This window comes from Camelus dromedarius, chromosome 14 (genome assembly GCF_036321535.1).
Source record: "Camelus dromedarius isolate mCamDro1 chromosome 14, mCamDro1.pat, whole genome shotgun sequence".
Lineage (NCBI taxonomy): Eukaryota > Metazoa > Chordata > Mammalia > Artiodactyla > Camelidae > Camelus > Camelus dromedarius.
In genome coordinates, this window is record NC_087449.1 from 49,268,633 (window position 1) to 49,295,987 (window position 27,355).

The 27,355-nt window shown below is 39.1% G+C and overlaps 2 protein-coding genes across 5 annotated transcripts in view; one reads left to right on the forward strand and one right to left on the reverse strand.

Moving 5' to 3' along the window:
• Nucleotides 1-21,530, reverse strand: part of ZCCHC17 (zinc finger CCHC-type containing 17) — a 47,759-nt gene extending 26,229 nt beyond the window's left edge. Inside the window, exons 1-3 of one of the 4 annotated variants that reach the window (XM_010976101.3) lie at nucleotides 21,451-21,530; nucleotides 12,332-12,452; nucleotides 6,422-6,479 (exon numbers count right to left, since the gene is read on the reverse strand). In XM_010976101.3, the coding sequence (XP_010974403.1) occupies nucleotides 6,422-6,479; nucleotides 12,332-12,397 (124 nt within the window). In that variant the 5' untranslated portion in view covers nucleotides 12,398-12,452; nucleotides 21,451-21,530. Of the gene's footprint in view, nucleotides 1-3,054; nucleotides 3,078-6,421; nucleotides 6,480-12,331; nucleotides 12,453-20,831; nucleotides 20,851-21,450 lie in introns of those variants that run through there. The other 3 variants (XM_064493828.1, XM_031464568.2, XM_031464570.2) reach the window with 3 other exon arrangements.
• Nucleotides 21,531-21,732: 202 nt separating this feature from the next.
• SNRNP40 (small nuclear ribonucleoprotein U5 subunit 40) overlaps nucleotides 21,733-27,355 on the forward strand; it is a 30,340-nt gene continuing 24,717 nt past the window's right edge. The window contains exons 1-4 of the mRNA XM_010976104.3: nucleotides 21,733-21,915; nucleotides 24,107-24,236; nucleotides 25,618-25,711; nucleotides 26,901-27,066. Coding sequence (XP_010974406.1) covers nucleotides 21,772-21,915; nucleotides 24,107-24,236; nucleotides 25,618-25,711; nucleotides 26,901-27,066 — 534 coding nt within the window. The 5' untranslated portion in view covers nucleotides 21,733-21,771. The remainder of the gene's footprint in view (nucleotides 21,916-24,106; nucleotides 24,237-25,617; nucleotides 25,712-26,900; nucleotides 27,067-27,355) is intronic.

A 27,355-nucleotide genomic window follows, 5' to 3' on the forward strand; every position in this document is an offset into this window, starting at 1 on the left:
ATACGTCTATCTATGGCTAATCCTATATACTCTGTACAGGGGATTCAACACTAGTTTCATTCTCAGAAGACAGTCTGAATTCTTGGGCGGTACTTCATTGATACCCATATACACCACCAAAACTTGAATTAAGTGTATGTGGTAGAGAGCATCAAATAAAACATGAGACTCCCTCATTCGGTGCTGGGTACCTCACTAGATACAGTACATCCACTGATTCATTTAATCCTTACATCAGTCCTGTGACATAGGTTCACATGAGGAAACAATCCAGAGGTTAAGTAAATTGTTCAAGGACACAAGCTGATAAAGAACTGCACTTCAAATATGACTCTGTCAGGTCTTCTAAAACATATTGATATTTCTCCATTTTCTCTTTATTATTAGTCTGTTATCTTTTCAATTAAAGAGAGAAAGATGATCTCATCTACAATAGCTGGAACACATCTAATTCTGTTCTAGCATATGCTCCAAGACAGAAACAAAAATGCTTTGCTCATCATGCCACATGGAAGAGCGCAGTTTATGTCTGGATTTAAGCCATAAATGCCCAAAGGGCATATCAAGTCCATCATCACATTCAATAAACCCAACACAACACTTAAACAGAATGAGTCCCATCTGAGGGTCTGCTGGGAGAAGAAAAAAAAATCTGACAACTTGAAAAGAGTTAGCATCTCAATCATCATATGAGAAAAATAGAGATAGCCTATTATAGTTCCCTTAAAAATATTCTCCCAACTGTGTTAGGTTCAACTTAATTTCTTTCACAAATTCCATTGACAATAAAGAAAAGAGGTAAAAATTACAATCCAGTAGAGGAAAGCTGAAGCCAAAAAATGTCAAAATAAGAGATTTCCTTTACCTTTGGGGGATCTGAATTCCCTCTCTAGACTTTTCAAATAAGTTACCTCCAATCAGCAGGATATGACAATAATGTAAGCACACAAGTTAAAGTGCTTTCACATCCTTTATCTTGTTGGGATTTTGGATTCATTCAAACATTTACTAAACACCCACTATCTTGTAAGCAAAAAATGGATCCAAGGATGAGTAAGACATGATCCTGCCAGTCAAGAAACGCTAAAACACACACATCCTTCCCATTTCACAGATAAAGAAACTAAGGCTCAAAAACTAAGCAACCTGCTATAGTCAAGAAGATAGTAAACGGCGAAGCTGGGACTAGGATTCATTTATTCATTTAATAAAATTCACTGAACACTCACTATACCTCAGGCACTGTAGTAGGCCAACTCATCCCACTAGCCTAACTATTCCACAGCTCAGTGGATTGACTGCAACTTCACTCATTTTATTACACTATATTGTAATCTCTTTAGATCTCTAGACTGTGAACAATCTGAGAGCAGCAGGGGCTATGTTTTCTTATCTCTGTATTCCCACATAATATCATGACCAAAAATTAGAACTCAATAATTATTGGATAAACTGAATTCACTACTAAAATATTTGCACTTCCACCACAAACAAGGTACTTTAAAAGCCTAACACTGAACAATCTCGACTCTCAAAATTTCATCGTTTACTGCTGGTGGGCAGAGGATAGTAGAGGGAAAAAGAACTTCATAAATACATAGGACAGCATCACCCACCACGATAGTCACTAGCTCTGTAGCTATTATTAAGTTTACATTTAAATTAATTAAAATAAACCAAATTTAACAGTTGGTGGGCTACTGTATTAGACAGCACAGATGTGGTATAACAGAAAAAATATATTTGGTTTTTGTCCCTGGTCCCTACACAGAACTCTCAAAACTCTCAGAATTTCCCCAGTGACAAGAGTGTCTTTGTAATTCATAATAAGCCCCTTTTAGTAACACTAGAGTTTATGTTAGTGAGGTGAACTAGTTGTGGGGCCCCTTGATAGTTTCTGGATGGAGCTAGTCACCAGAAAGACCAAGTGATCAAAGGATTGGAACTTTAGCTCCACTGACCTCCAGGAAAGAGGGGGTAGGGGCTGGAGACTGAGCTCTACAAAAACTCTTGAACAATGAGGTTCAGAGAGCTTCCGGATTAGTGAACATATCAGCTTGCTGGAGGTTGGTACGCCAGAGGGCGTGGAAGCTCTGCATACTGCTCCCCCACCTTCCAAAACTTTGCCCCATGCATCCCTGCCATATGGCTATTCCTGTTTGTATCCTTTATAATAAACCAGCAAACAAAAGGGAAGTGTTTTTCTGAGTTCTGTGATGCGCTTTAGCAAATTATGAAACTTGTGGAAGGAGTCTTGAGAACTCCTGATTCACAGTGGGTCAGCTGGAAGTAAGAGTGGCTCAGGACTTGCAACTAGCATCTGAAGTGGGGACATTCTTGTCGGAATGAGCCCCTTTAACTTGTGGAAACTGACACTAACTCCAGGTAGATAGTATCAAAATTGAACTGAACTATTAGACATCCAGTTGGTGCCCAGAGAACTGGAGATGTGGTTGGTGTTAGAAAATACATCAGAACAGATACAGAATGTGTCCATCGTTGTATAACGGGAAAGGAAATCTGAGAAAAATAACTCAAATTAGAGTCAACCTTCTTGAATCATAGATGTTAAAATCCAGAGAGCAAAGTTATTTCATAAATCAGTCCTTTCAAGATGGGACTTTATGCACAATCTTCCCCCATTTAAGGGCAGAGAAGCTTTAAAAAAAAAAAAGCTTTTCTACACTGGAATGCAGAAAAGCCAACTGCTCAAGTTACTCAATAAACCTACAGAAGGGCCCAGGATTAGAACTCACAGAGTTTCCACCTAATTATTTGGCTCCCTGAACGCTCCCTCGGAGGCCTGTCTCAACACAGCTGTCAGATGGAGAGATTCACTTGTAAACTGGCAGCCACCATCAGAGGCATCACCTGACAGGGTACGGACACAAGTGAGTTGAAGACTAACTGCTAGAAGATGGCAGGCCTGTAATCCCCACACAGTCCCCAAAGTGTCAAATAAATGCTCAAGTAAGGATGGGACTTCCAGGTACTGGCAGCTAGGGCAAGTACATTGACAAGAAAATCTGTCTTCAGACCAAAAGAGGTGCATACCCTACAGGGATGAGGATGAGTTATGGCTCACTAAATTCCAGCCAGCATAAAACAAGAAACTTTATTACAGATTGCTGACTGCTAGCTTGGAAGCTACTAGTAAGCTGTTTCTAATTCGCCAAGATGCAATTTGCAGAGTAGTCAGTCTTCAAGGCTAGAGGCATGGCTTTAAGCTGAAGATCAGCTGTTGGACTTCTGTAAAAGAAAAATTTGGGAAAAAAAAATTGCAAGTAGTGAAAGTCCCTTTTCCACGCACATCTCCTCTCCCTTAGCAAGCTAAGCTCCCTGGAGGTGACCTTTGTTATAATTTATTGAATATTCTTCTAGACTTTCTTCTAAATATACACAATAATGTTTAAACATAAGCATATATAAACATGCTTTAAAAGGGGGAAAGGGTCACACTATACAAATTCTTGTGCAACATGTTTTTTCATTTTGTTAGTTTAGGCACCTTTCCACGTCAGTAAATTGAGAGTTAGTCTGCTTTATCAATGCACTTTCCCCCCCACTTTAAAATCTCTGAAATTGGAAAGCTACTTATAACCACTGGTGTCTTATATCACTGTGGTGGAATTATATGAAAACTTTCCACTGACTTTTCTGGTAAAATGAAGAAGGGACCAGCACCAGAGTATCTTAGAAATACAGTTATCATTCTTTTTATCATCTGTATAGTTCACTGCATAGAGGTACATAATTTATCTAATTCCATACTGCAAACCAAATTCCTCAAAGAATCACTAGATTAAAAGAGTAATAAGCACATTAAAAATGTTCACAGGCATTACCAAAGTCTAACAATTTACATGCTCTCAGTAGTAAGTGAAACTATTGTTGGAAATACCCAACACTTCAAAAAATACTTTAAAAATAATTTTAAAATGTAGTTGAAATAAATCATAAAAAAAGATCTTATGAATCCTTAACCCAGTTTCCTCCAACGGTAACATCTGGTAAAACTATAGGATGCTATCACATCCAGGATATCGGCACTGACACCATCATATAATAAGAAATATATATTTGGTCTTTGTCCCTGGTTCCTGGCACAGTGCTCCTAAACTCATGGAATTTCCTGAGTGATAGGAGCATCTAGTTACTTATAACAAGCCCCTTTCAACCTTGTCCAAATTTATGCTAATGAGGTGATTATTGGTGGGACCCTAGAGAGCTTCAAGGTATCACCAGAGGAACCATCATATGATTGAAAGTTTAGTCTGATTAACGGGTTGGAACTTTCAGCCCCATCCCGACTTCCAGGGAGGGGAGAGAGGTTGGAGACTGAGTTAAATCACCAATGGTCAATGATGGGAACAACTGTGCTTACCTAGTGGGACCTCCACAAAAACCTGAAACAATAAGGCCTGGAGAGTTTCTGAGTTGGTGAGCACATCCACATGTCAAGAAGGCGATGAAACTCAACTCTACAGAGACAGAGGCTCTTGCACTCAGGGCCCTTTTGGACTGTGCCCTATGTACTTCCTCATCTGGCTGTTCATTTGTATCTTTTATAATAAACTGTAATACTAAGTATGGTATTTTCTTGAGTTCTGTGAGTTGTTCTAGCAAGTTATCAAAAGTTGCAAAGGTGGTATGGGAACCTTGAGATCTGTAGCCAAGTCAGACAGAAGAGTGGGTAATGTGGGGACACGATACGTGCAAGTGGTGTGTGAAGTGAGGGAGTCTTGTGGGACTGAGATCTTAAACCCATGGAGTCTGACATTATGTCTAAGTAGTTAATGTCAGAATTGAACTGAACTGTAGGACATTCACTTGGCATCAGAGAATCAAAGAATTAGAGAGCTGGTTGTTGATTCCACACATTTTGGAATGGCAATAAAAAGGAACGAAGTACTGATACTGCTACAAAATGGATGAATCTTGAAAACATGCTAAGTGAAAGAAGCCAATCACAAAAGACCACGTGTTGTTATGATTCCATTTATAAGAAATGACCAGAATAAGCAAATACATAAGTTGTCTAAGGCTAGGGGGCTGAGGGAAGGGGGAGATGGGGAATTTGGAGTGACTGCAAATAGGTACAGAGTTGCTTCTGGGTGATGAAATTGTTCTCAAACTAGACTGTGGTGATGGTTGCAAAACTCTGTGAATATACTAAAAACCACTGAATTGTATACTTTGGATAAAATGTAGGTATGCGAATTGCAACTTAATAAAGCTGTTAAAAATGTTACATAAATGGAATCATAACATACATAACTTTTTGGGATCAGCTTTTCACTCAGCATAATTCTCTGAGATGGACTCAGGCTATTGCATGTATCAATACTTCCTTCTCATTCCTTTGTACTGCTGAGCAGTATTCCATTGTAGGAATAAATTACAGTTTAAGCTATTTTTTTAATCAATATTGAGAAGAGTATCTTTTAAGATACTTATTGCTCAATTGCTATTTTTTTCTCCTGTGAATTATCTTTCCATACTCTTGCCCACTTTTCCTATTTCCTTCTTTTTTATTAGTCCTTTGTCATTTGCACTGCAAATTCTTTTTCCTAACTTAACTTCGGGTTATGATAATTTTTGCAATAACATTTTTGACTTTTATGTAATCAAATATACTCCTATATCAACTTTTATGTAGTCAAATATTTAAATATTTTCAAATAATACTTTTATGATTACATCTTTTACATTAAAATCTCTAATAAATCTTTCACTTACTTTAGCACAAGGAATTAGCAAGTTGGGTCTTTTGATTCACTAGCAGTGTAACACAGCAGAAAGCCCACTGGGCTAGGCATCAGGAGGCCTGGGTACCAGTCCTGGCCATGCCATGACCTAGCTCAATCATTCTGAGCAGCCACCAGTCTTAGAACCTGCCTTTTCTACTTAACATAATTGTTTTGAGAAACAAATAAGACTACAGATGTGAAAAGGATTCTCGAAAAATATTCCAAAGATACCTACCAATTTATGAAGAAAATTTAAAACATTATATGTATATTTGTATTGGTTACAATACTATTTCCTTTCCATATGCCATATACTAGAAAACTCACAATGTCAGCCTCAGAGACTAAGTAGCTTGCCCTCTCCCAAATTCTAAGTCCAAAGAGGTCAAGTGACTTATCTAGGGTCAAAGGTGAAATTTAGGGAAGAGCTAGCTCCAGAAGTGAACACAAGTGGCTATGTACCAGCCCTTGCCCCAGGCCAAGAGCACTGTTCTTCTGAGTTAAGAATTACTAAAAATGAACTGTCATCAACTACCTATATTCGTATCTATACACTAAAAACTAGAACAAACTACTATCTGAAAAATGTAGAGCCTATAATTAGGATGTGGTGGGGGTAACAGGAGAGAGAGGGAAATGAGAGTGCTGAATTTCAAGATATAGGCTCCCACCTTGCTTCCGACAGCCTGGGATTTTGATAAAGGCTCCATAGTCTGTCACCATAGCAACCTAGAAAGACAAAAAATAAAGAATCTATGTCACACAAATGACAATCTCTCTCCCACAGCATTTAACCTAGTCTCCCTAAATTTTTACTTGGTACTGCCTGCCTCTGCTGCAAAACTGCCTAAAAGTGATATTCTGTCAAACATTCTTTCTGTTCCTTTTGAAATTTAGACTGACAGGTATGTGTGATCATATTAAAAACAATGGAGAGCCTGAAGTGTTATCAGATGATATGACAGTATTTGGGAATGCCCAAATCCTACACGTACTAAAATCCCCCAAGAAAGGTATACAAACAAAAGGAACAAACAGCAGAAAATTAGGTAATAAATTTACACTTTTATATTATCTGGAACTGAGACCTCCCATTTGAATACAGAGAAGTTTGGCAATTTGTGATGGTTCATGTAGGAAATATCTTTTTCCTAAACTTCAAATCAACCAGACTATACGGTTTGCTCCGTTTCACTCCAAACGAGGGTAAGGTTTTATTTATCAAGACAATTAGAGAAAAAGCCAATATGCAGACTTTAACAGAACCTGAAAAGATGTAATCAGAGAGAAAAAAAGTTGTCTTTTTCAGAGCTGACAGATGGAGAAGCTAGAGGCTTGATGGATCTATGTAATAGTAACAAAAAGCCCAAAAGCCTTACCAGATAAGTCACTATCCCAGACTCTACCTCTACTCTTCTCCTACCCTCTGTCTTCCAGCCCAATCCCCCAGCTTGGGAACCAGGATTAAAATTGTCACTCATACTATATTTATCACTAAATTCATTATTACTTATAAAATATTCAATACAATCTTACACATATAAACTTTGTTCTTTTCAGTGACTTTAGTTGTTTAACCTTGGGCAAGCACTGCTTCAGCTTCACCGTAACTAAAACAACAGGAAGGAATAAGATAACGCCTGCTGCACTGCCATTCTCTAATATATACTGAATACTCACTACATGCAAAACACTATTCAAAGTGCTTTACATCATCCTTGTGACACCATATGATGCTGGTACTATTACTATTCTCACTTGATGGATGACAAAACTGATGCATGGAGAGACCAAGTAACTGATCCGATTTCCAAAGCTAATAAGGAGCATAGCTGTGATCTGAACCCAGGGAGTCTTGAACTACACTAGAGCTGCTCATGGGTTCACTTTAACTATAAAATTATAATGGCCAAAGCACTATGACATTTGATTATCTTATCTGCTCCTGACAACAATCAGGCGTACATATGGTAGGCCCCCATGTTCCAGATGAGGCAGAATAGTATAGATGGAGAAAAAGCACAGGCTTTGGAGTGAAAGATGTGGCTTCCAACCCCAGCTCTGCCACTTCTTACCTGTGGGATCCTGAACACAACTTGCCTTTCAGGGCCTAAGTTCCCATTTGTACTCACTTTGCTGCTGTAGATAACAAATCATGTACATAAAGAGCCTGGAACTTGTATATGGCACTTGTACCTAATGTACATTCAATAATTTGTTAATTTTTTAAATAATTTACAGTTCAAGACACTGAAGCACAAAAAGGTTAGTGACTACTGGAAAGGCACACAACTGAATTAGATACATGGTAAACATAGAACCTTTGTCCCCTGACTCCTAGTCCAGTGTCTCGTACTTCACCAAGTATCATCACTACTCACTTCAATGTTAGGACAGAAATAGAATAAAAACTTTCACACTCCTCATTTTTTAATGGGCACTTGAACTAACTCTTCAACGTACAGCATTAAGAATGGGTTAAAAGTTCGAGATTTGCAGATACTGACTGGTATATATAAAATAGATAAACAAGTTTATATTGTATAGCACTGGGAAATATATTCAATATCTTGTTGTAGCTTACAGTGAAAAAGAATATGAAAAAAGCATATTCATGTATGACTGATGCATTGTGCTATACACTAGAAATTGACACAACACTGTAAACTGACTATACCTCAATTAAAAAAAAAAAAAGAATGGGTTAAAACCCCAAATTTCTAAACTCCTGTTTTACAATGATGAATATGCTATGCCAGGGCAGGTACCAGATATTCCCCAAAAACAGTACAACCAGGCAGATACTAGTACCTAAAATCAAGGCAAGGTAGAAATGGAGGAAAGACTAGAGATTAGCTGGTCCAATCCTGTCATTTTTCAAATGAGGAAAGTGAAGACCAATACTTATTCAAGTTAACAAAGCAAGCTGTTCCCTGTAAAACAGGGCCACATCTATAAAGAAGATGAGACTTAAATTTTTAAATTATAATAAAAGCAAACCCTTCCTTTCTGGACCAACTAAAGGCACTCTCATTCTAGAAAGAGGGCTGAAATGCTTCATATTGCATAACTACATTTATTTAAGGGCATAATTATCTAAACAACTTAAAAGTAGCACCTGGAAGTTGGAGCCCAAATCCCCTTACTGCTGTAAATTAAGACAATCTCACTTTTCAATCCTGAAGCTCCAGTGTCACATTATGATCTTAGGAGGAAATGTCATAACAGACCTTAATTTGGCCTCTCCCCAAAGGAATGTGCTCCAGAATGGATGCATTCAACCGCTCAGTGAGGAAAACACATCCTTGCCTATTTCCAGCACCAGGTGTTTCCATCACTGTGTCTCCTAGGGTGCAGACAGATTCAAAATTAACAGAAAGGCATCTGCCTTAGATGATCACAGAGTCTGCCTGGTGTCCCAAGAATAATTAATCAAATAGCTCAAGGGAAAAAGTTCAGTAATTATCTCATCTGAACTCAGTGTTTCGGCAAAACGAGTTTACCATCTTCAGATTAGAGGTTGTACAGGCCTTGAAACTACTTATCCCCATAATGTAAATGAGGAATTTGAGGCTCAGAGACATAAGCTACTTGTCTAAAGTCACAAAGTTAGAAAGTATTATGACCAGGTATGGAACAGAAGTTTTCTGATTTCTAGTGCAAGGCTATTTCCAACTTGCCAACACCAATCTCCCCTCAGCATTTCTTTGGCTATGGCTGGGCTAAGCCAAGTCCCAAATCACACTAACATGCTTAATAGACTCCAGCACCAAGATGCCTCTCAGAAGACAAAAGAAAGATGACTATTGGCGTCTCAGCTTTTCAGTCTCTGGCCCCCCAACCCTGCTGAGCCTGCTAAGAGAAGAGCTGCTAGGATACGGGCTGTACCACCAGTTTCTTCAAAGGCAACTGGTCCTAAGAGGCTTGGATTCAATTTAATTCAAATACTTACTGAACACCTATATGCAAGATACCATGTCAGACACTGTGAAAAAGAATCAACTTAAAAAAGTTTTTAAATGAATTTGAATTAGTTATCAAGATACATGAGATAACTATGGCCTCTGCTCTCCAGTAACACACACTCTAGTAGACGAGACAGACACATATACAAGTGACAATAGTCCAAGACAGGCTATGATAAATGGCATGACAGGTACAAACAAATGACTCTGGAATAATCCGGTTTACCATCTACTTTCCTTCTATACTACCCCAATTCAGTCAAAATTCTGGGTCTTTCAGTTCCTCCATGCATTTATGAACAGCTGAACAATGCCAGCTGCAGAGCTGGAGAACTTGATTTAGAACTTGCCACTTATTAACCATTTGGGCAATTACTTAACTTCTGAGAAGTTTCCTTATCCATAAAATGGGGTTAGCAATTTCTTTGGAGAGAGTCAAGGACCCATAATGTGTGAAAGTGCTGACATACATTAGGCTTACAAAACTTTTTTTTGAATTTTAATGTAACCAGGTCTTCTTTATAAATATTAGGCACTCACTGAATGTTGGACGAATATTCTGAAAAATAGCTTCTTCTTTTCAATTTATCATGAAATTTCTCTTTCCCCAATTCCAGTCACTTCTAAACATTTTTCAAAATGTGCTCCTGAAATACTAGAACTATAGTTCTAGCACTAGAACTATAAAGTTCTTTCAGAACGTTACTGTAGCCCATCCACCCTTGACAATAAAATATAAAACCTACACTAATTCAAGCCCCACCTCATATAAGACAGGTCAGGAACCATTGAGTTAGTTTGCAGAGGGCAGAGAGCAGAGAGCTCTTGTTTCTTTCGTGGAGCACCTGACAAGTGAGGGCTTCATGATCAGAAAAATCTATTTCATTTCCAGTGCTACCATTTCCTTCTCCTGAGCCCTGGTACCTCGCTAAACTTTGGGGATACCACGGGTCCTAAAGAAAGAAGACAGAGGCTCTGAAGAGCAGAGCTGTTTGCTTTTTGTTATAGTGTTATCATCCTTTGTATCTTAATCATTTCATTACAAGTTGGGATCCACTTAACAGAAGTCAAGAGCCACAAATATGTATAACCAACTGTCAAACTCTGTCCTCAAAGGCCTCACATTATTAGGTGGTTAAACTTTTGTCAACCATAAAGCAAGTATCAATGCCATAAGAATGATAACAGTTAAAATACTGTAGGCACTCACAACACACTGAAAATAATTTTTTAGCTTTACTTTTGCTTCAAGAGAAGGGAGAGAGGGTCTCTGAGGGGGAAAAAAAAAAGAAGGGAGATAACAATGAATTCCTACTATGTCTCAGGCACTGTGTTTTTATAGATGTTAGCTTATTTAACCATCATCACAATCCTATGAAAGTTGTTTTTATCTCCATTTAACAAATGAGAAAACTGAGGCTCAAAGAAATTGATGATCTCAAGGATTACACAGTTGGTAAGTAAAAGAGCTAGGATTGGAATCCAGGTTTTGTCCAGTTACAAAGCCTCTGCTCTCTAAACAAATACTATGCCTTCTCCCTCAAATGCTGATCATTCACTTAGTTATCAAAGACATATTGAGCACCTACTATTTTCTACTCACCTACCTGGGACTGAGATATACAACAGTGAACAAAACAGACAGGGCTCTGCCATCATGGCACTTACTGTCTTGTGAGGAAGACAGACATCAAACAAGTATAAAATTAATACAGTATGAGTCTATTTATTTATGGTAGGAAAAAGATCTCTGAGGAGATGACACTAGGGCTGAGACCTAAAAGATGAAGAGAAGCTGGTGAGAAAGTAGGGCAGTTAGAAACAACAGCATGTGCAAAAGTCCTGAGTAGGAAGCAAGCTTAACATGTTCAGAGCTACAGGGAGGCCAGGGTAGCCAGAGTATGTGAAGAGTGGAACAAAACAACATTGTCCAGCGTAAGCAGAAGCCAGCTCGGGAAGGGTCATGAAAACAAGTCTGGATGTATTCAAGTGTAATAAGAAGCCTAGAAGAGCTTCAAGAAAGTAGCTTGGTCCAAACTGTTTTTAAAATGTTATTCTGGCTGCAATGTGGAAAAACAGACTGAAGGGGGACTACAAAAGAAGTAGGGAGCTGAGGAAGGGTCAGGCAAGAGATCGAAAACTTAAACTAATGAGATGTCATAGGGATAAGGAAGCATAGACAGAAGAGACTTATTTGGGAGGTAGAAATGCTAGGACTTGCTAAGAGACTGGAGAGGGAGGGAAACAAGATCAAATCAAGAAAAGAAATTGAGGATGGTATCCAGATTTCTAGCATAGGTAGCTGAACGGATAGTGGTTCCACTTGCTGAGATGGAAAAGACCAGAAGAACAGATTTGATGAGAAAACCAAAAATTCAGTTTAAAACATAAGTTAGAGATGCTGGAAGGTATACAAATGAAGATGCCAAGCGTGCAGTTACAAGTCTGGAGCTTAGAGGAGGTACGTGTGGGAAACAGATGTTCTCCTAGCCCTTCCCATCTAAACTGTAATGTTCAAGTCATTCTCAAGTGGACAGGAGCTCCAAACCCAGCTGCTTTTCACCCTTAATCTACGCTTAATATATATAGTAGGTTTTCAAAGCCAAAAGACTATACCTCTCCTTGGAAAATAGTGTAGAGAGCAGGCAAGTTCTCCATGGTATCGGGTCTTCCTGAATTCATCCTTAATGTTCTATGGCTCCTCCATTTCTCTTCTGCTAAAGCTAATTCAAGTGTCCTGTCACAAAGAAATAAGACAGGCAACAATAAGAGAGACATTTGCAATAAAGAAGAAATGTGCTGGGGGGAGGGTATAGCTCAGTGGTAGAGTTCTGTGCTTAGCAAGCATGAGGTCCTGGGTTCAATCCCCAGTACCTCCATTAAATAAATAAATAAATAAATATGTAAATAAACCTAATTACCTCCCTCCCACCAAAAAATAAATAAAAATAAATTTTAAAAAAAGAAGAAATGTGCTGACAATCCATAGGTAGTCTCTACAGGACACACCATTAGATTTAACCCCATGTACTTTTATCCAAATCTCTTTTGTCTATTGGAGGGAGTTTTGGAAACCTTGATCTTACTGCTTTTCAGTTTGATACTTACCCAAAGCCATTAACCTACTGTTTTTTTTTTTTTCTGGTTTTTAATTACTATCATCGCTATTCTTTTGCCTAGGGAAGGCTTTTGGGGTGTGTGTATGAATGGGTCTTTAAAAAAGCAATAATAATAGTAATAAAAGCTAACACTTACCAAGCACTTACAATGTCCAGGCCCTGTGCTAAGCACTGGACATCCAATATCTCATTTAATCCTCAAAACTCTCAAGATGTAGTTCTATTACTATAATATTGTATAGACAAGAAAGCCAAGGCTTCCAGAGGCCAACTTATTAGGCCTATGTCAGAAAGTCAGGAAATGGTAGAGTCAAACTCTGGCTGACATCAGAGTCCACAATTTTAACCACTATGCTAGGTGTTGAATCTGAAGTAACTTCAAAAAGAGAACACAGGTTACTTTTTCCCTAATAAAAATAAAGACACACATGCTCATTTTAAAAGTTCAGATAATACATTAATAATGAAGGAAAGAAAATCATCTATAATTCAACTTGATTTATATCCTTTCAGACTTTTTTATATGTGCAAGTGGCTTTTTAATGGAATCATGAAACCATTAATAATCATTAATTAATAGCCATTTTCTTATTATATTTTAGCTATTCAAATATACACACACTTTTTTTTTTTGGATTTGAGAAAACCATTTCTTGTTATAATGAACCAGAAACAAAACATTCCACTGAAACTGGAACAGTTGACAGCATATGACTGAACTTAATTAAACCTTCAGGTAAGAAGAGGGTCAAACAAAGCCAATTACACACACCTTTTTTAATGCCTGTATAATAATCACTATTGGATACATCAAATTTATGTAACTACTTATAAATCATGTTAAAATGCAGACTGCAGTTCAGTAGGTCTAGGTGGTGCCTGAGAGTGTACATTTCTAACAAGCTCCCAGGTGATGCTGATGCTGCCTAGGTAGCAAGTCTTAGAGCTCTGGAGTTAGAAGGGACCCTAGAGATACTCAGCCTCCTGGTTTTAAACAGAGAGGAAACTAGCAATCTAGTAGCTCTTACTCATATGCCTTTACTCTGCTGGATATATCTACTCTGCTGGATAAATCACTGCTACTTAAAGATAAATCTCAGATCTCTTTTTCCTCTCAATTACACTTAGCATCAATAAGACCTCAAACTCCATTTTAACTGGGTTTTCATAAGCAAATACTTCCTTCTCTCCTCAACTCTGAGTGCAACCCTCACCTTCAGATGATTACTCCAGGTCACACTTTTGGAAAGTCTTCCTGATTTACAATGACCATCCATTAACTTCACTGCCTCACTTAAAACAAATGGAAGAAAATTCTGTCAGTCTTCCAAACCCTAGTTCCCAAGGCCCAGGAACATCTCTGTCTTTGAGTTCCATAAGACAACCTTGTAACCTCATAATAAACTTGCCCTTTTCTGTTTAGGTCAGCCAGAGGTGGGTTTTATTACTTTATTAATAGCACACAGATAGAATGAAGGCAGACTTGTCAGTTCTTGAGAAGTGACTGGTAAACAGGTTAAATCCAAGTTTCACAGCATGGTTGGATCCTGCCTCTTCTACTTCCCGGCTATGCAGTCTCATCTCTAGTCCTTCTCTTCCCTCTGCCCAGCATCCTTCACCTCATATCCCAGAACAAAGGTTATTAACCTGAAGCCAATAGCTCTATCAAGAAACCCTAATTATACCTCCAACTCTTGGAGCACTAGTGAGACACAGAATCCACAGAGGCATCAGCAGCTAGGACATATAAATTAAGCTCAAACCACTTAGTCTATCAACTGTTCTTCTCTAAACAAAGGTCGTGGAAAGAGCAATACCATCTCAAGTTATTTCTTACAGATTTTTGTTGTGATAATAGTATGAACAGCTAAGTTTAAAGCTCTCCTATTTGCTCCTTTTGTAGAACAGCAGCCTGAGAAACCCTATGCAATTCTTCAAGCAGGAAACTGCCATGCATTTTTGAGAGAAATCCTGTTATATAACAGTAACAGGCTTACAATTTCAAGATTGTAAAGGGTTGCTGTTTTTTTTAAAATGTAATTAAATATTTTTCAAATTATATGCTGTAGAAATCTAGGGTTCTATGGCAGTTATTCAAAAGGAATCCAAATTGGAAAGGGAGATGTAAAACTGTCACTGTTTGCAGATGACATAATATTATACACAAAAAATCCTAAAGACGTCACTGAAAACTACTAGAGCCCATCAATGAATTTGGCAAAGTTAAAGAACACAAAATTAACATAAATACAAAATAATACATAGAAATCTGTTGCATTTCTATACACTAACAACAAACTATCAGAAAGAGAAATTAAGGAAATAATCCTATTTACAATTGCATCAAAAATAATAAAATACCTAGAAAAAAACCTGCCTAGGGAGGTATGGTGGTTATCCAGAAGCTCCTCAGCTAACTCAAGTTTATTTTTAAAAAGTCAGTTCTAAAATATCTAGGGTCAAGAAGACCAAAGTAGGGCCCTAAGCCAACCAACCAGAGGAATGCCTCCTTACTGAAGGTGGGGGAGCACCACCCCAAAGAAATCAGAGTTAGGAGAGACCTCACCCCCCGCCCCCAGAGCAGTTGGGAAGCTAGGAGCCTCTACCTAGTAATTAGGCAGAGGTTGATTACTGCTGATTTTCACTTGCCTTCCCAGCTTGGAGTGGGCCATGGTAGCAAGGCGGAGTGCAGGTTACAGGAGGAAGGCCCTACCTTTAATAGGAGGGCCTACTTAAGCTTTGATCTGGTTTACCTGTTAAGGTTCTGCATAACATTTCATTTGGAAAAAAGAGTTCTGCTACTTTTTAGAAGTTTATAAAACACTGAGATAAATGTAAGTCTAGTTCGATAGGACCACATTTGTAGACTACTGACAAGGACTGAGGTACACCACATGGAGTTGCCTTGAAATAGTTCTAGAAACAGAAAATCTTCCTTAAGCGTCCCATTTTACTTAAATATTTTAAACAACTGTATATGCAGGGAAGTAATAGGGACCCAGGTATTAGCCACCTCCTTCCCCAAACAAAGGACAGAGCAAGGAAAGTATAGTGTGGGAGTGGGAATGGGAGGTGTGTCAAGGGAATGGAAGCCCAGAGTGGGGTCATAGCCTATGCTGGGTGAGGAGGAAATCTGCAAAGAAGAGCAACCCAGTGTGGGAAGAAGTAGGGTGATGAGGGTGTCCACACACTGGGGCAATTCGGAATGGGAGTCAGTGCCCAAGCATGGAGAAGCAGGGCCTGAGGATAAGAGATAGTTATGCAATGTTAATTTTCTGATATTAGAAGTTATATTATGGTTATATAGAAGAACGTCCTTGTTTGTGGGAAAGCTGTTCACGGGTGATGGGGCATCAGGTCAGCAAACAGATCTCTCAAATGATTCATTTAAAAGTGTTATTTGTACTGTATCTCCACAATTTTGTGTTTTTTAAAAAATATGCCTGCAATTGGAAACAAAAAATAACCACATCCTCTCCTCTTTCCCCTCAAGCAATGAGAAGCATAGAACAGTATTAAATTGGAGAGATACTATACAGTCCCTTTGGAACTTCATCTCATGTGTCACCTTACTGATGTGGCCAAGATTTTTGTTGTTGCTGTTTTGAAGTTTAAGATTTAGATTTACTGCTGTTGTTAGTTAACAGTACTAACTGGATAGAACTCTAAGAGTTACAGAGATTTTAATTTATTTTTAAACTATGTATAAGAATTGAGGAGAATCAATTGATAAGTCAAAATACTGAGATACAGCAAAGACAGAATAATGACAGTCTGCATTCTCAACACTGCCTCAAAAAGAATTCACAGTCCGTATCTAAATTTTGAAGAGTATAATCCTAACACTAATCAGGTCCCAACATTAAAGATTCCAATAAGGAATTATCAGAAGAGCATCATTCATAGAGGCTGGGATGAGCAGGGTCTGGATTTATTCATTCAAACATGTAATCAAGGACCATTTCTCATTTGATTTTGAGTTCCCAATGCCTGTACACAGTGGGCTCAAAGTTTTCTTGAATGTGTGAATAGAGTCTTACTATGTGGCAAACACAGGTACAGAAAGAAGGAAGAAAGCATTCTGGTCTAAAGAATGTAGGAGAAGGAATTGAGCTCAATATGCTGGATAGGTTAAAAGATGGGAGACTTTCAAATGCCAAACTGGTGTCCCAATCTTCTTCCTTCCTACCAATTTTCTAAAGTGACTGTGTTAGACAGATGCTTCCTCCATTTTGAACTCTGATCATGGATCTATAGAGAAAATAGTCAAAAGCGAGGAGAAAAACAGGCAAAAAAAAAAGAGGAAAAACACAAAAATGAACTCATAAAATGTAAAAGCTGAAAGCATTTATAGAGGTCATTCAACCCATTACTCTTACTGAACTAAGAATGAGGCCAAAAGAAGTCAACTGACTTGACAAGGGCCGCTCACAGTTAGCCATGTTGGTACTGTACCAGTACCAGCACCATGACCCCAAGACCAGCTACTACCCACACTGGTCTTTCAGTCGACAATCCTTAAAGTCCCTTCCAAGTCTACTACTAATAATAGCTAACATTTGAGTGTTTCCTATTTGCTGTTAACCTAAAGTTTTACTTGTCTTCACTAAGTTAATTCCCTATGAGACAGGCAATCATCACTGCGATTTTACAGATAAAGAAACTAAGACACAAGACAAGCTAAGTTACCTTGCTCAGGATTGCAAAACTATGAATGATGGAGAAAGGATTCAAATCCTACTTACAAAATATTTTTCTTTTATTTCTAGATTGTGAAATTCTTCCAAGCAAGCCCCTGTCTTGCACATCATCATATCCTTCGAATTTCCAGTGCCTAGCACAGTATAAAGCACATAGAAATTCATAACTTCTACTGAAATACTGAAGTACTTAATTTTACTTTATTTACTTTATTGATAGTTAATTCATCAATTCACCACATTTATTGATGTTTATATATCAGGCTCTGTGCTAGGCACTTCATAAACCTCTTTTTAATCCTTAAAACAATTCTACAAAGTATCTCTGTTTTAAAGAAATGAAGTCCAAAATTCACAGCTAGAAAGAGACAAATCTTAGGCCATTCCAAGAGCCACACCCACTTGCCAGTAAACCATCCTTTTCAACACAATTCCTGTCCTCAAAGACTTCCTAGTCATATAAGGATAACAGTGACCAGTCACAACACAGTATGATCAGTGAAGTATTAAAACAAAGAGAAGAAGGGCCTGGGGGAAGCAAGGAAGTTTAAAGAGTGACAACTGAGGAGGCCTTTAAGGATAAATGGAGGTCCTCCAGCAGAGAGTACTGTTCTTTGACCTCATTAGAATGCCAATCTATTAACCTCTACTTTCTTCCAATCTATTAGCCCTCTCCCTTTTCTTCACTCTTCTCGCTATCCAGCTTACATTCCACAGTTCATCATTTAAACAGTAACCTAAGTTCCCTTAAATGTCTTTATAGCTCACCTAACTGGCAATACCCCTACCCTGATAGAGTACAGTTGCAGGTACTGGAACCCATTCTAGCTAGGTTAAGCAGAAAGGGATTTATTGCCAGGTATTATGTGGCTTACAAAATTACTGGATGGGCTATAGGAAGTACTGGTAGAACTTCCCAGGAACAACTCCTAACCCACAAAATAACACAATCTTTGCCATGATCAATATTTGCAAATGATGCAACTGACAAGGGCTTAAATCCAGAATATACAAACAACTCATACAACTCAATAACAACAACAGAATAACCCAATCCAAAAATGGGCAGAAGACCTAAACAGACATTTCTCCATTGAAAACATACAGATGGCCAATAGGCACATGAAAAGATGCTCAATATCGCTAATTATCAGAGAAATGCAAATCAAAACTACAATGAAATTATCATCTCACATCAGTCAGAATGGCCAACATTAAAAAGTCCACAAACAATAAATGCCGGAGAGGGTGTGGAGAAAGGGGAACCCTCCTACACTGTTGGTGGGAATGTAATTTGGTGCAGCCACTATGGAAAACAGTACGGAGATTCCTTAAGAAACTAAAGACAGAGTTAGAATATAATCCAGCAATCCCACTCCTGGGCATATATCTGGAGAATACTCTGATTCGAAAAGATACATGCAACCCAATGTTCATAGCAGCACTATTTACAATAGCGGATACATGGAAGCAATGTAAATGCCCAACAGCAGATGATTGGATAAAGAAGTTTTGGTTTATATAGTCAATGTAATACTACTCAGCCATAAAAAGAACAAAATAATGCTATCTGTAGCAACATGGATGGACCTAGAGATTATCATACTAAGTAAGTAAGACAAAGACAAATATCATATGATATCACTTATATATGGAACCTAAAAAATGACACAAATAAACTTATTTACAAAACAGAAAGATACTCACAAACACAGAAAAAAAAAACTTATGATTAACAAAGGGGAAAGGGGGGTAGGGATGAAGTAGGAGTTTGGGATTAGCATATACAAACTACTATATACAGAATAAACAAGGTTCTACTGTATAGCACAGGGAACTATATTCAATAGTTTGAAATAACCTATAATGAAAAATACATATATATATATCATTGAATCACTATGCTATACACCAGAAACTAACATAACATTGTAAATCAACTATACTTCAATAAAAAAAATTTTAAAGATCAATTAAAAATAAAGTTATGGCTATCATTGCAGAAAGTCACTAAAACCAAAATGTTGTTGACTAAGAAACACACTGCCTCTCCTGTGGAGAAAAGGGAACCCTCCTACACTACTGGTGGGAATGCAGTTTGGTGCAGCCACTGTGGAAAACAGTATGGAGATTCCTCAAAAGACTAGGAATAGACTTACCATACAACCCAGTAATCCCATTCCTGGGCATATATCCAGAAGGAACCCTACTTCAAAAAAACACCTGCACCCCAACGTTCATAGCAGCACTATTTACAATAGCCAAGACATGGAAACAGCCTAAATGTCCATCAATAGATGACTGGATAAAGAAGAGGTGGTATATTTATACAATGGAATACCATTCAGCCATAAAAACCGACAACATAATGCCATTTGCAGCAACATGGATGTTCCTGGAGAATGTCATTCTAAATGAAGTAAGCCAGAAAAGAACATAAATACAAAACAGAAACAGACTCAGACAGGCATATGTAGAATAGATAAACAAGATTATACTGTATAGCACAGGGAAATATATACAAGATCTGGTGGTAGCTCACAGCGAAAAAAAATGTGACAATGAATATATGTATGTTCATGCATAACTGAAAAATTGTGCTCTACACTGGAATTTGACACGACATTGTAAATGACTATAACTCAATAAAAAATGTTAAAAAAAAAAAAAAAAAAGAAAGAAACTCACTGCCTCTGCCACGGTACTTGCCTGCAAAATAGGATGCCTCTCACCCTCCTCCTCTCAGTTCCATATTCAATTCTCATCTTAGGTGCAAAGGAGTCTAGGAAATATCTGGCCCTCACTTCCACCAATACCTCAATCTTCACCACCACCAACTCTCACCTAAATAGTCTGTCTGCATCTATCTCCCCTCCAATCTGTTCATACTCCTGAATCTGAGGGATCAAGCCGCTTCTCCCACCACACCATCCCCTCTTCCTGCAAAACAAACAAGCAAACACACTCTCAGTGATTTCCCATCAGCCTTACAGTAAAAGCTACAAAGTCCTACAGAGTCTGACCTCTATCCACCTCCAGCTTCATCTTGTACCACACTCCCCTTCATTCTCTTTGCCCTGGTCACACTGGCCTCTTTGTGCCTTTTGAGTCATTTTCATCCCATTTGCTACAGGGCCTCTGCACATGCTGTTCTATATGGAATACTCTGCCTTGTTCTCTTCACCCATCTAATCAGAATTCTCTTCAGTTATCAGTTCAGGCATCTTTCCTTAGAGAAGCCTTCCTGCTTATTTCAGGCACTCATAACACCAGGCATCTCCCCTAGGCAGCACTTACTTTGCATTTCTTACTGAGATCATTGGTGAGCATCCGTTTTTCCCACCGAACTCAAAGTCCTGAAGTCAGGGACCGTGTTTGGTTCACCATGTCTCCCTGATGCTTTGCACAACAAGTATCAGTTGGACGATTAAGGAGAAGGCCTAGTTCACAGGCATGACTCCGAATTTCTCAATAAGACTGTGCTCTGGGGGCTAAGAGTTGGGCATTTCCTTCATCTCTGTCTCTCTCAGAAGCACTGAGCAGGCGCTAGTAAAAAGTTGCAGAATCATGGCAGAAACAAGTCGGCCTCCTCAGTCAGAGAGGACCCTGGTGGAAACTGAGAAACAGGCTTTTCTCCCTGGGAGCGCCCGGCAAAGGGCTCGACACAGAAGGCACCTATTGAAGTAGTCAGCTGTCGAGGGCCCCAGGCAGCCGCAGAGACGCTAAAGCTCTGCTCCAGCCGAGAAAGGGAATCCAGGCCACTACACACCGGAGTTAAATTCTCGGGCCCCCTGCTCCCCCAACCCCCGTCCCTTCAATCAAACCTGCAGCTGAGAAGGATCAGCCTAAGACCACACAACGGAGGCGCCGCCTCCAGATCCCGCAGCCACCCACTCCCGAACTGCCTCACACTTACTCGGTGTCAGCGTCAGGTCTTCCAGCCGCAGCATTGCGCGAAACGCCAAAACCCAGTCAGCGCGCTTCCACCCACAAGACACAGCGCGCCTAGGCGGGACTCCAGCTCCATCCACCAATCCTGGAATCGTGTTCTCGTGACGTATGAAAGAGCCGACCAATAACAGGAGACTCCTCAGAGGGCAGTGCAGAGGGGAGCGTTGGAAGCCGATTGGTTTCTCCAAGCCGGAAGTTCTAGGGGAAAGATTAAGTCCGAGCCAATCGTGTGGTGCCTGAGGGTGTCGGCGCGGTCAGTGGCGGTCTGAGTAGAGCGGCTGCCGCCATGATAGAACAGCAGAAGCGCAAGGGCCCAGAGTTGCCGCTGGTCCCAGTTAAGCGGCAGCGGCATGAATTGCTGTTGGGAGCAGCGGGGTCGAACCCCGGAGCCGGGCAGCAGCAGGCGGCGCCGGGAGCTTTGCTGCAAGCGGTGAGTGAAGGAGCAGGCGGCCTTAGGCCCTCAGCTCATCTTCCTCCTCAGAGCGGTGCACTGGGTGATCCTGCACCGGCCCTTTCCCGGCACTGCGGGGGCGGAACGAGACTCTACCTGGAGTTAAAGCAAATAAACACTGTAAAAGCTGTCGATATACTGCGATGCTCCATGTGTTTCCCCGTTTGACCCCCGTTTTCAGTGTCTCGACCGCCCACTGGGGTGACGTTAGAATTATTAAGCTCCTTTCGCATCCTAAATCTTTTAGGGATCCTGCATAGAATAAACGTTAAGAAAAGTTGGTAGAGTGGATGATGAATGAATGAATGAGGGAAGAACGGAAGGAAATGAACGATACTGGCTAGCTTTGGGACTTGGGGCAACTTGCTTTTCCCCTGTTTCTCTGCGCTAAGTAGTTAACATTCATTGAGCCCCTGTACTAAGTGCTTTGTATGTGAAAGCTCCATGTAACTTGGTAACAGCCTAAGAGTTAGGAATTGTTATTATCCTATTTTGTAGCTGGGGAAACAGACTTATCTAGTAAGTGATAGGAACAGATTTTAAACCCAGAATCCCTGCCTTAACTACATTTCTTGTAAAATAGAAGTAGTGATCACACCTCTCCTTCTGCGTTGTTGGACTCAAATGAAGAAATATATCCCCTCCCTAAACTCCTCTCCCAGCCAGTCAGCAAATCCTGCTGACACCTTCCTGAAAATATATCCAGCCTTGTTACCACTTCTACCACCTCCATCACTAGCTCCTGGCCTCAGCCATTATTAATTATCTTATCTGGCATTACTACAGTAGAATCCAAATGGTTTTCCTGTTTCTATTCTCAGATGCTCAATCTGTGCTCAATCCAGCAACTGGAGGACTCCTAAACATCAGATCGTGTTACCTTCTGTTGAAAACTTTCCATGGCTTTTTACTTCACTCAGAGTAAAACTAAAATCCTGACAGTCTTTTGCCCTCTTTCCCTTAATCTCTGATCTACCAGTTTTCTATTGTTCGTGCTGTTCAAGTCACACGGGCTTCCATCCTCCTACCCCAGAGCCTTTGCATTTGCTGCTCCCTCTACTGGAATATTCTTCCTCTAAATATCCACACGGTTTACACACTCAGCTCCTCCAAATCTCTGCTGAGATAACACTTTTTCAGTGAAGGCTTTTCTGATCAGTCTATTTTAAATTGCAGTACCCTGTATTCACTAATCCATATTGCTACTTTGTTTTTTGCCATAACACATTCCACCATCTATATGTTTTACTTGTTTCTGCCTTCGCTCCTTTCTGTCTCTCCTTCCCACTAGAATATAAACTCCATTGCTTATTTTGTTCAATACTGTTTTTTCAGTGGCTATAACAGTGCCCAGCTCATAGTATTTTTTGAATAAATGAATAAGCTGGAAACTACTGAAGAGCTCTGGGGATTATTAATACTGTACTTTTTCTGTCTGACAAGTAAGAATATCAGCCCAGATTTCTGTGAATTGCCCAGGCCTAGGCTTAGTGTCCAAGACCATCAAAGCTACTTTCCTTAATAATATGTCCCCTGCAGGGTTGTCGGGAAGCTCAGTTCAATCATTCATTCATTAAATGAACTAGAGTCTGAGAAAACAGTGTTGAATGACACTGGTAGGGTTCCTGTACTCACAGAGCTTTTCTAGTGGCAGGGCAGGGGAGACGAAATGTAAACAAACATAAAGAAGGTGATTTCAGGTAATGATAAGTGCTGTGAGAGAATACAGTAGGGTTGATGGAGTGCAGAGGGGAGGTGGGGTGCTGCTTGAGTTTGAGTGATCGAAGAAAGACTTTCTGAAAAGGAAACATTTGAAAGGAGCCACACACAGGAAGGTCTGAGATAAGGGGATTCCTGTCAGGGACAAGTGTAAAAGATCCTAAGGCAGAAATGAGTTTAATGTGTTTGAGCAATTATAAGTTGGCTATGGGACAGGAGCAGAGTGAGGGAGGAGGAGAGTTAGTATGACAGACAGACACCGGAAACCTCAGCAGGAGAGTGTCAGATTGGAGACATAAGTTATGTGAGAAGAGTTGCCGTTTTCTGAATCAGGAGAAATATACTCAATCATTGTTTCCTCATCTTTTCCTTGCACCCCCCCCACTCCCCGATTTTTCAGTCTCCTTTGCCTGAATGTAATGACTACCATGTACTTCTCTCTTTTGTTTAGGGGCCTCCAAGATGTTCCTCTCTTCAAGCCCCAATCATGCTTCTTTCAGGACATGAAGGGGAGGTGTATTGCTGCAAGTTTCATCCCAGTGGATCCACCTTAGCATCTGCAGGATTTGACCGACTGATTTGTAAGGCATAGTTTTTGAGTTGAGTAATTGATCTCTGCCAAATAGTAATTATTTTTTAAAGTTTTCAGTGCCATAGAAGGTATCAGTTTGAGTTGGTCACATAACAAACTATGTAGCTAACATGCTAAAATAGGGTCATAAAAATGCTGAATGATTTTGGTTATAGAACTCTGGGTCCATGTGGTAAATACAAAAGGAATTATGCTACCAGTTGGAAAGTGAGTTGAATCTAGTTTGAGAATAATCTTCCTCATGGAGGCAAATCTTGAGCTGATTTAGCAAGACTGAAGATAGGCTTAACAGGCTAACGGGAGTAAGAGGAGAGAGAGAACTTTTATTTTTCCCAAAGATAGGAGGCTCTTCTCTTGATCCATTCTCTCAGAATCTTAGCATTTGGGAAGGAAGGAGTGTATCTATCCTAAAGTAGCAACTCACTGGATAATCTACCTGTCCATCATCAGGATCTGCTACCAGATTCTCAGCTACTAGTCAGGAATACCCTTTTTGGGGAAATAAGTTGGGGGAAAAATCACAGTGGGGAAGTCATGAGAAAAAGCAAAAGAGGAGGTAACAGAAGCATCTGACTTTTTCCTCTGGCCTCATTTGCCGAATTGTGAGATGAAATGAGTCCTTTGGCTCTTTGCTTATAACTGTGCCTCAGGCTGAATGATGTCTTCACTGTTTTGATTTAGGTATTCTAGTTCTATGGTCCTTAAACTTACTGGTGGCCAAGTATCTGGAAGGCTTAGGAATCCTTGCAGAACATTCTTGAATTACTGATATGCTTAATTTCATTGAACAAACTAGAAACAGTTTAATCAGCAGAAAAGTAGCTGTAAGTACCTTATTATGTATAGAGTGTTTGTTAATAACACTCATCACACTTCAGTCTGTGCTGGACCAAGGTCTCCAAGGATAGAAATTTTGTCTCTTCATTTACCTTATTTTACCCCAGCACCTAGTGTAGGTATTTGCTATGTGTGGAATGAGTAAATGTAGTAAAAAGTTATTGTCTTGTGACCTTCAAGTCAGATGCAGCTTCCTAAGTTTCCCATAAGTACCGTCATTTTTGCAGTCTGCTTCTGCTCATAGCAGACAAGTAACAGTGAGTGCCAACTTTTTTAAAAGTACAGAAGAAAACACTTAAGATTTAAAAAATTGTATCTGTTAACTAAAATGTTTTATTTTATGAAATGTGAAAATACTGCATTATTTTTGTTTTAATATGAGGAAAATTGATTTAGCTAATAGAACTAATAGTGTTCCAATGGAGTATAATTTCAGAACTGTTGTTCTAGTGAATTCCTGAGTACTCTTTCCATGCCAATGATGAGTTTTCTTTTGCCTAGTAATGCTTACAGAACCCCTATCTCCCTAACAGTGTTGTGGAATGTCTATGGTGACTGTGACAACTATGCTACATTGAAAGGACACAGTGGAGCAGTGATGGAACTACATTATAACACAGATGGGAGGTGAGTGTCCTGCACAGTGAATGACAACTGCTTCTCGTACTTAATTCTTTTTGACATCCTTTCACATTTCACCCCTGAATTTTCTCTCAGGAAACTATGCTGTCAAAAACTGCTGCATTTTGGACAACCACTTTATTGTCCTATCTCTGACCCCAAGTGAGGTTTTTATTCTTGCATGTATGCATTTATAAACACATCATTTCTATCTAATGTATAAACAGCCTAGAAAAGTTTTTTCTCTTTCAAGACATAAAACAAAATGTAATTTCTATATGTAGAAATTAGTTAATTTTTATTATAAAAGTAATAAAACAATCTATTTTGAGACAACTCCAAAAAAAGGAGGAAAATGACAAAATAGCCCACATTTTTACTACTCAAAAGGTGATCACTATTAATATTGTGATGTGTTTTTCTCAAGCCTTTTTCCTATTCAAAACAGTTTGGTTTTTATGTATATATTAGAACTATTTGTATAATCTTGTCTGTTGCTTTTTACCTTTACCATTATTCACCTGTTTACATATTTATTATAAATATTTTAATGATTGCATAATTTTAGAATAACTATAGATAATATAGAAATGTGATTGTACAAGGTTAATTAATCCCATTAGGTATTTCAGTAAACATTTATTGTTTCACACTTCTGACCTCTAACAATTTTAGGGTTCCCTGAACAACTGAGTGCATAGCTTTGTGTACATTTTTCCTGTTTGAATAAAGAAAGCATTATAAAATCAATCATAGCATAGAAATCCTCAGAGACAAAATAAAGGGTTTAATTTTTAAAGAAAGAGTTAAGAGTTACTGGGCCATTGAGTCAGGAATTTCTATACTCTGTCTTAACCTCCATAGCAGGAGTGGATGTCTTACGTGTAAAGTGTTGTATATCACAGAGGAGGAAAAGATTGAGAAGACTGCTATATTAGATGTATATTCTGTCATGGGGACTGACAAAGGGAAATTTTTTTTAACATTTCATATGGTAGACCTCATAATTGTGTCTGGAGCACCATTAGGGTTTTGGTAAGTGGGGATAAGGCATTCTAGCAGCACGTACCAAACTGTCAAAGCACAACATGTTAGTGATCTTGAAGAGTTTGACACCTTTTGGCAGGTGGGGGAGATAGATTGCTATTGTTTGTCTTCACTTTTTTTTGTTGTTGTTCTTCCTCTTATCTTTTAGTATGCTCTTCTCAGCATCCACAGATAAAACTGTGGCTGTGTGGGACAGTGAAACAGGCGAGAGGGTCAAAAGACTGAAGGGACACACTTCCTTTGTGAATTCCTGTTATCCAGCCAGGAGGGGCCCCCAGCTTGTCTGCACTGGCAGTGATGACGGTACAGTTAAGGTGGGTGGTGTTGTCTGTCTGTGTTGAGGGTTTCTAAGGTGACATAATATGAACTTTATCTTGCCTTCCCACCTGTGCTGTACCTCCTTGCCACAACTTTGTTTCATCAGACAGTTCTCAAAACAGACACTTTTTAAAATAAGTTTAAAATAATAAGCAGTTGGGGTTTTTTCCTTTTTTTAAGTATCCTACAGAATAATATTGGAACCATACTGAACCACTGTGACTTGGAATAAAATGGATACCATTCAAGAATAAATGGGTTCTTGGCTCAGCTATTTACTTAATT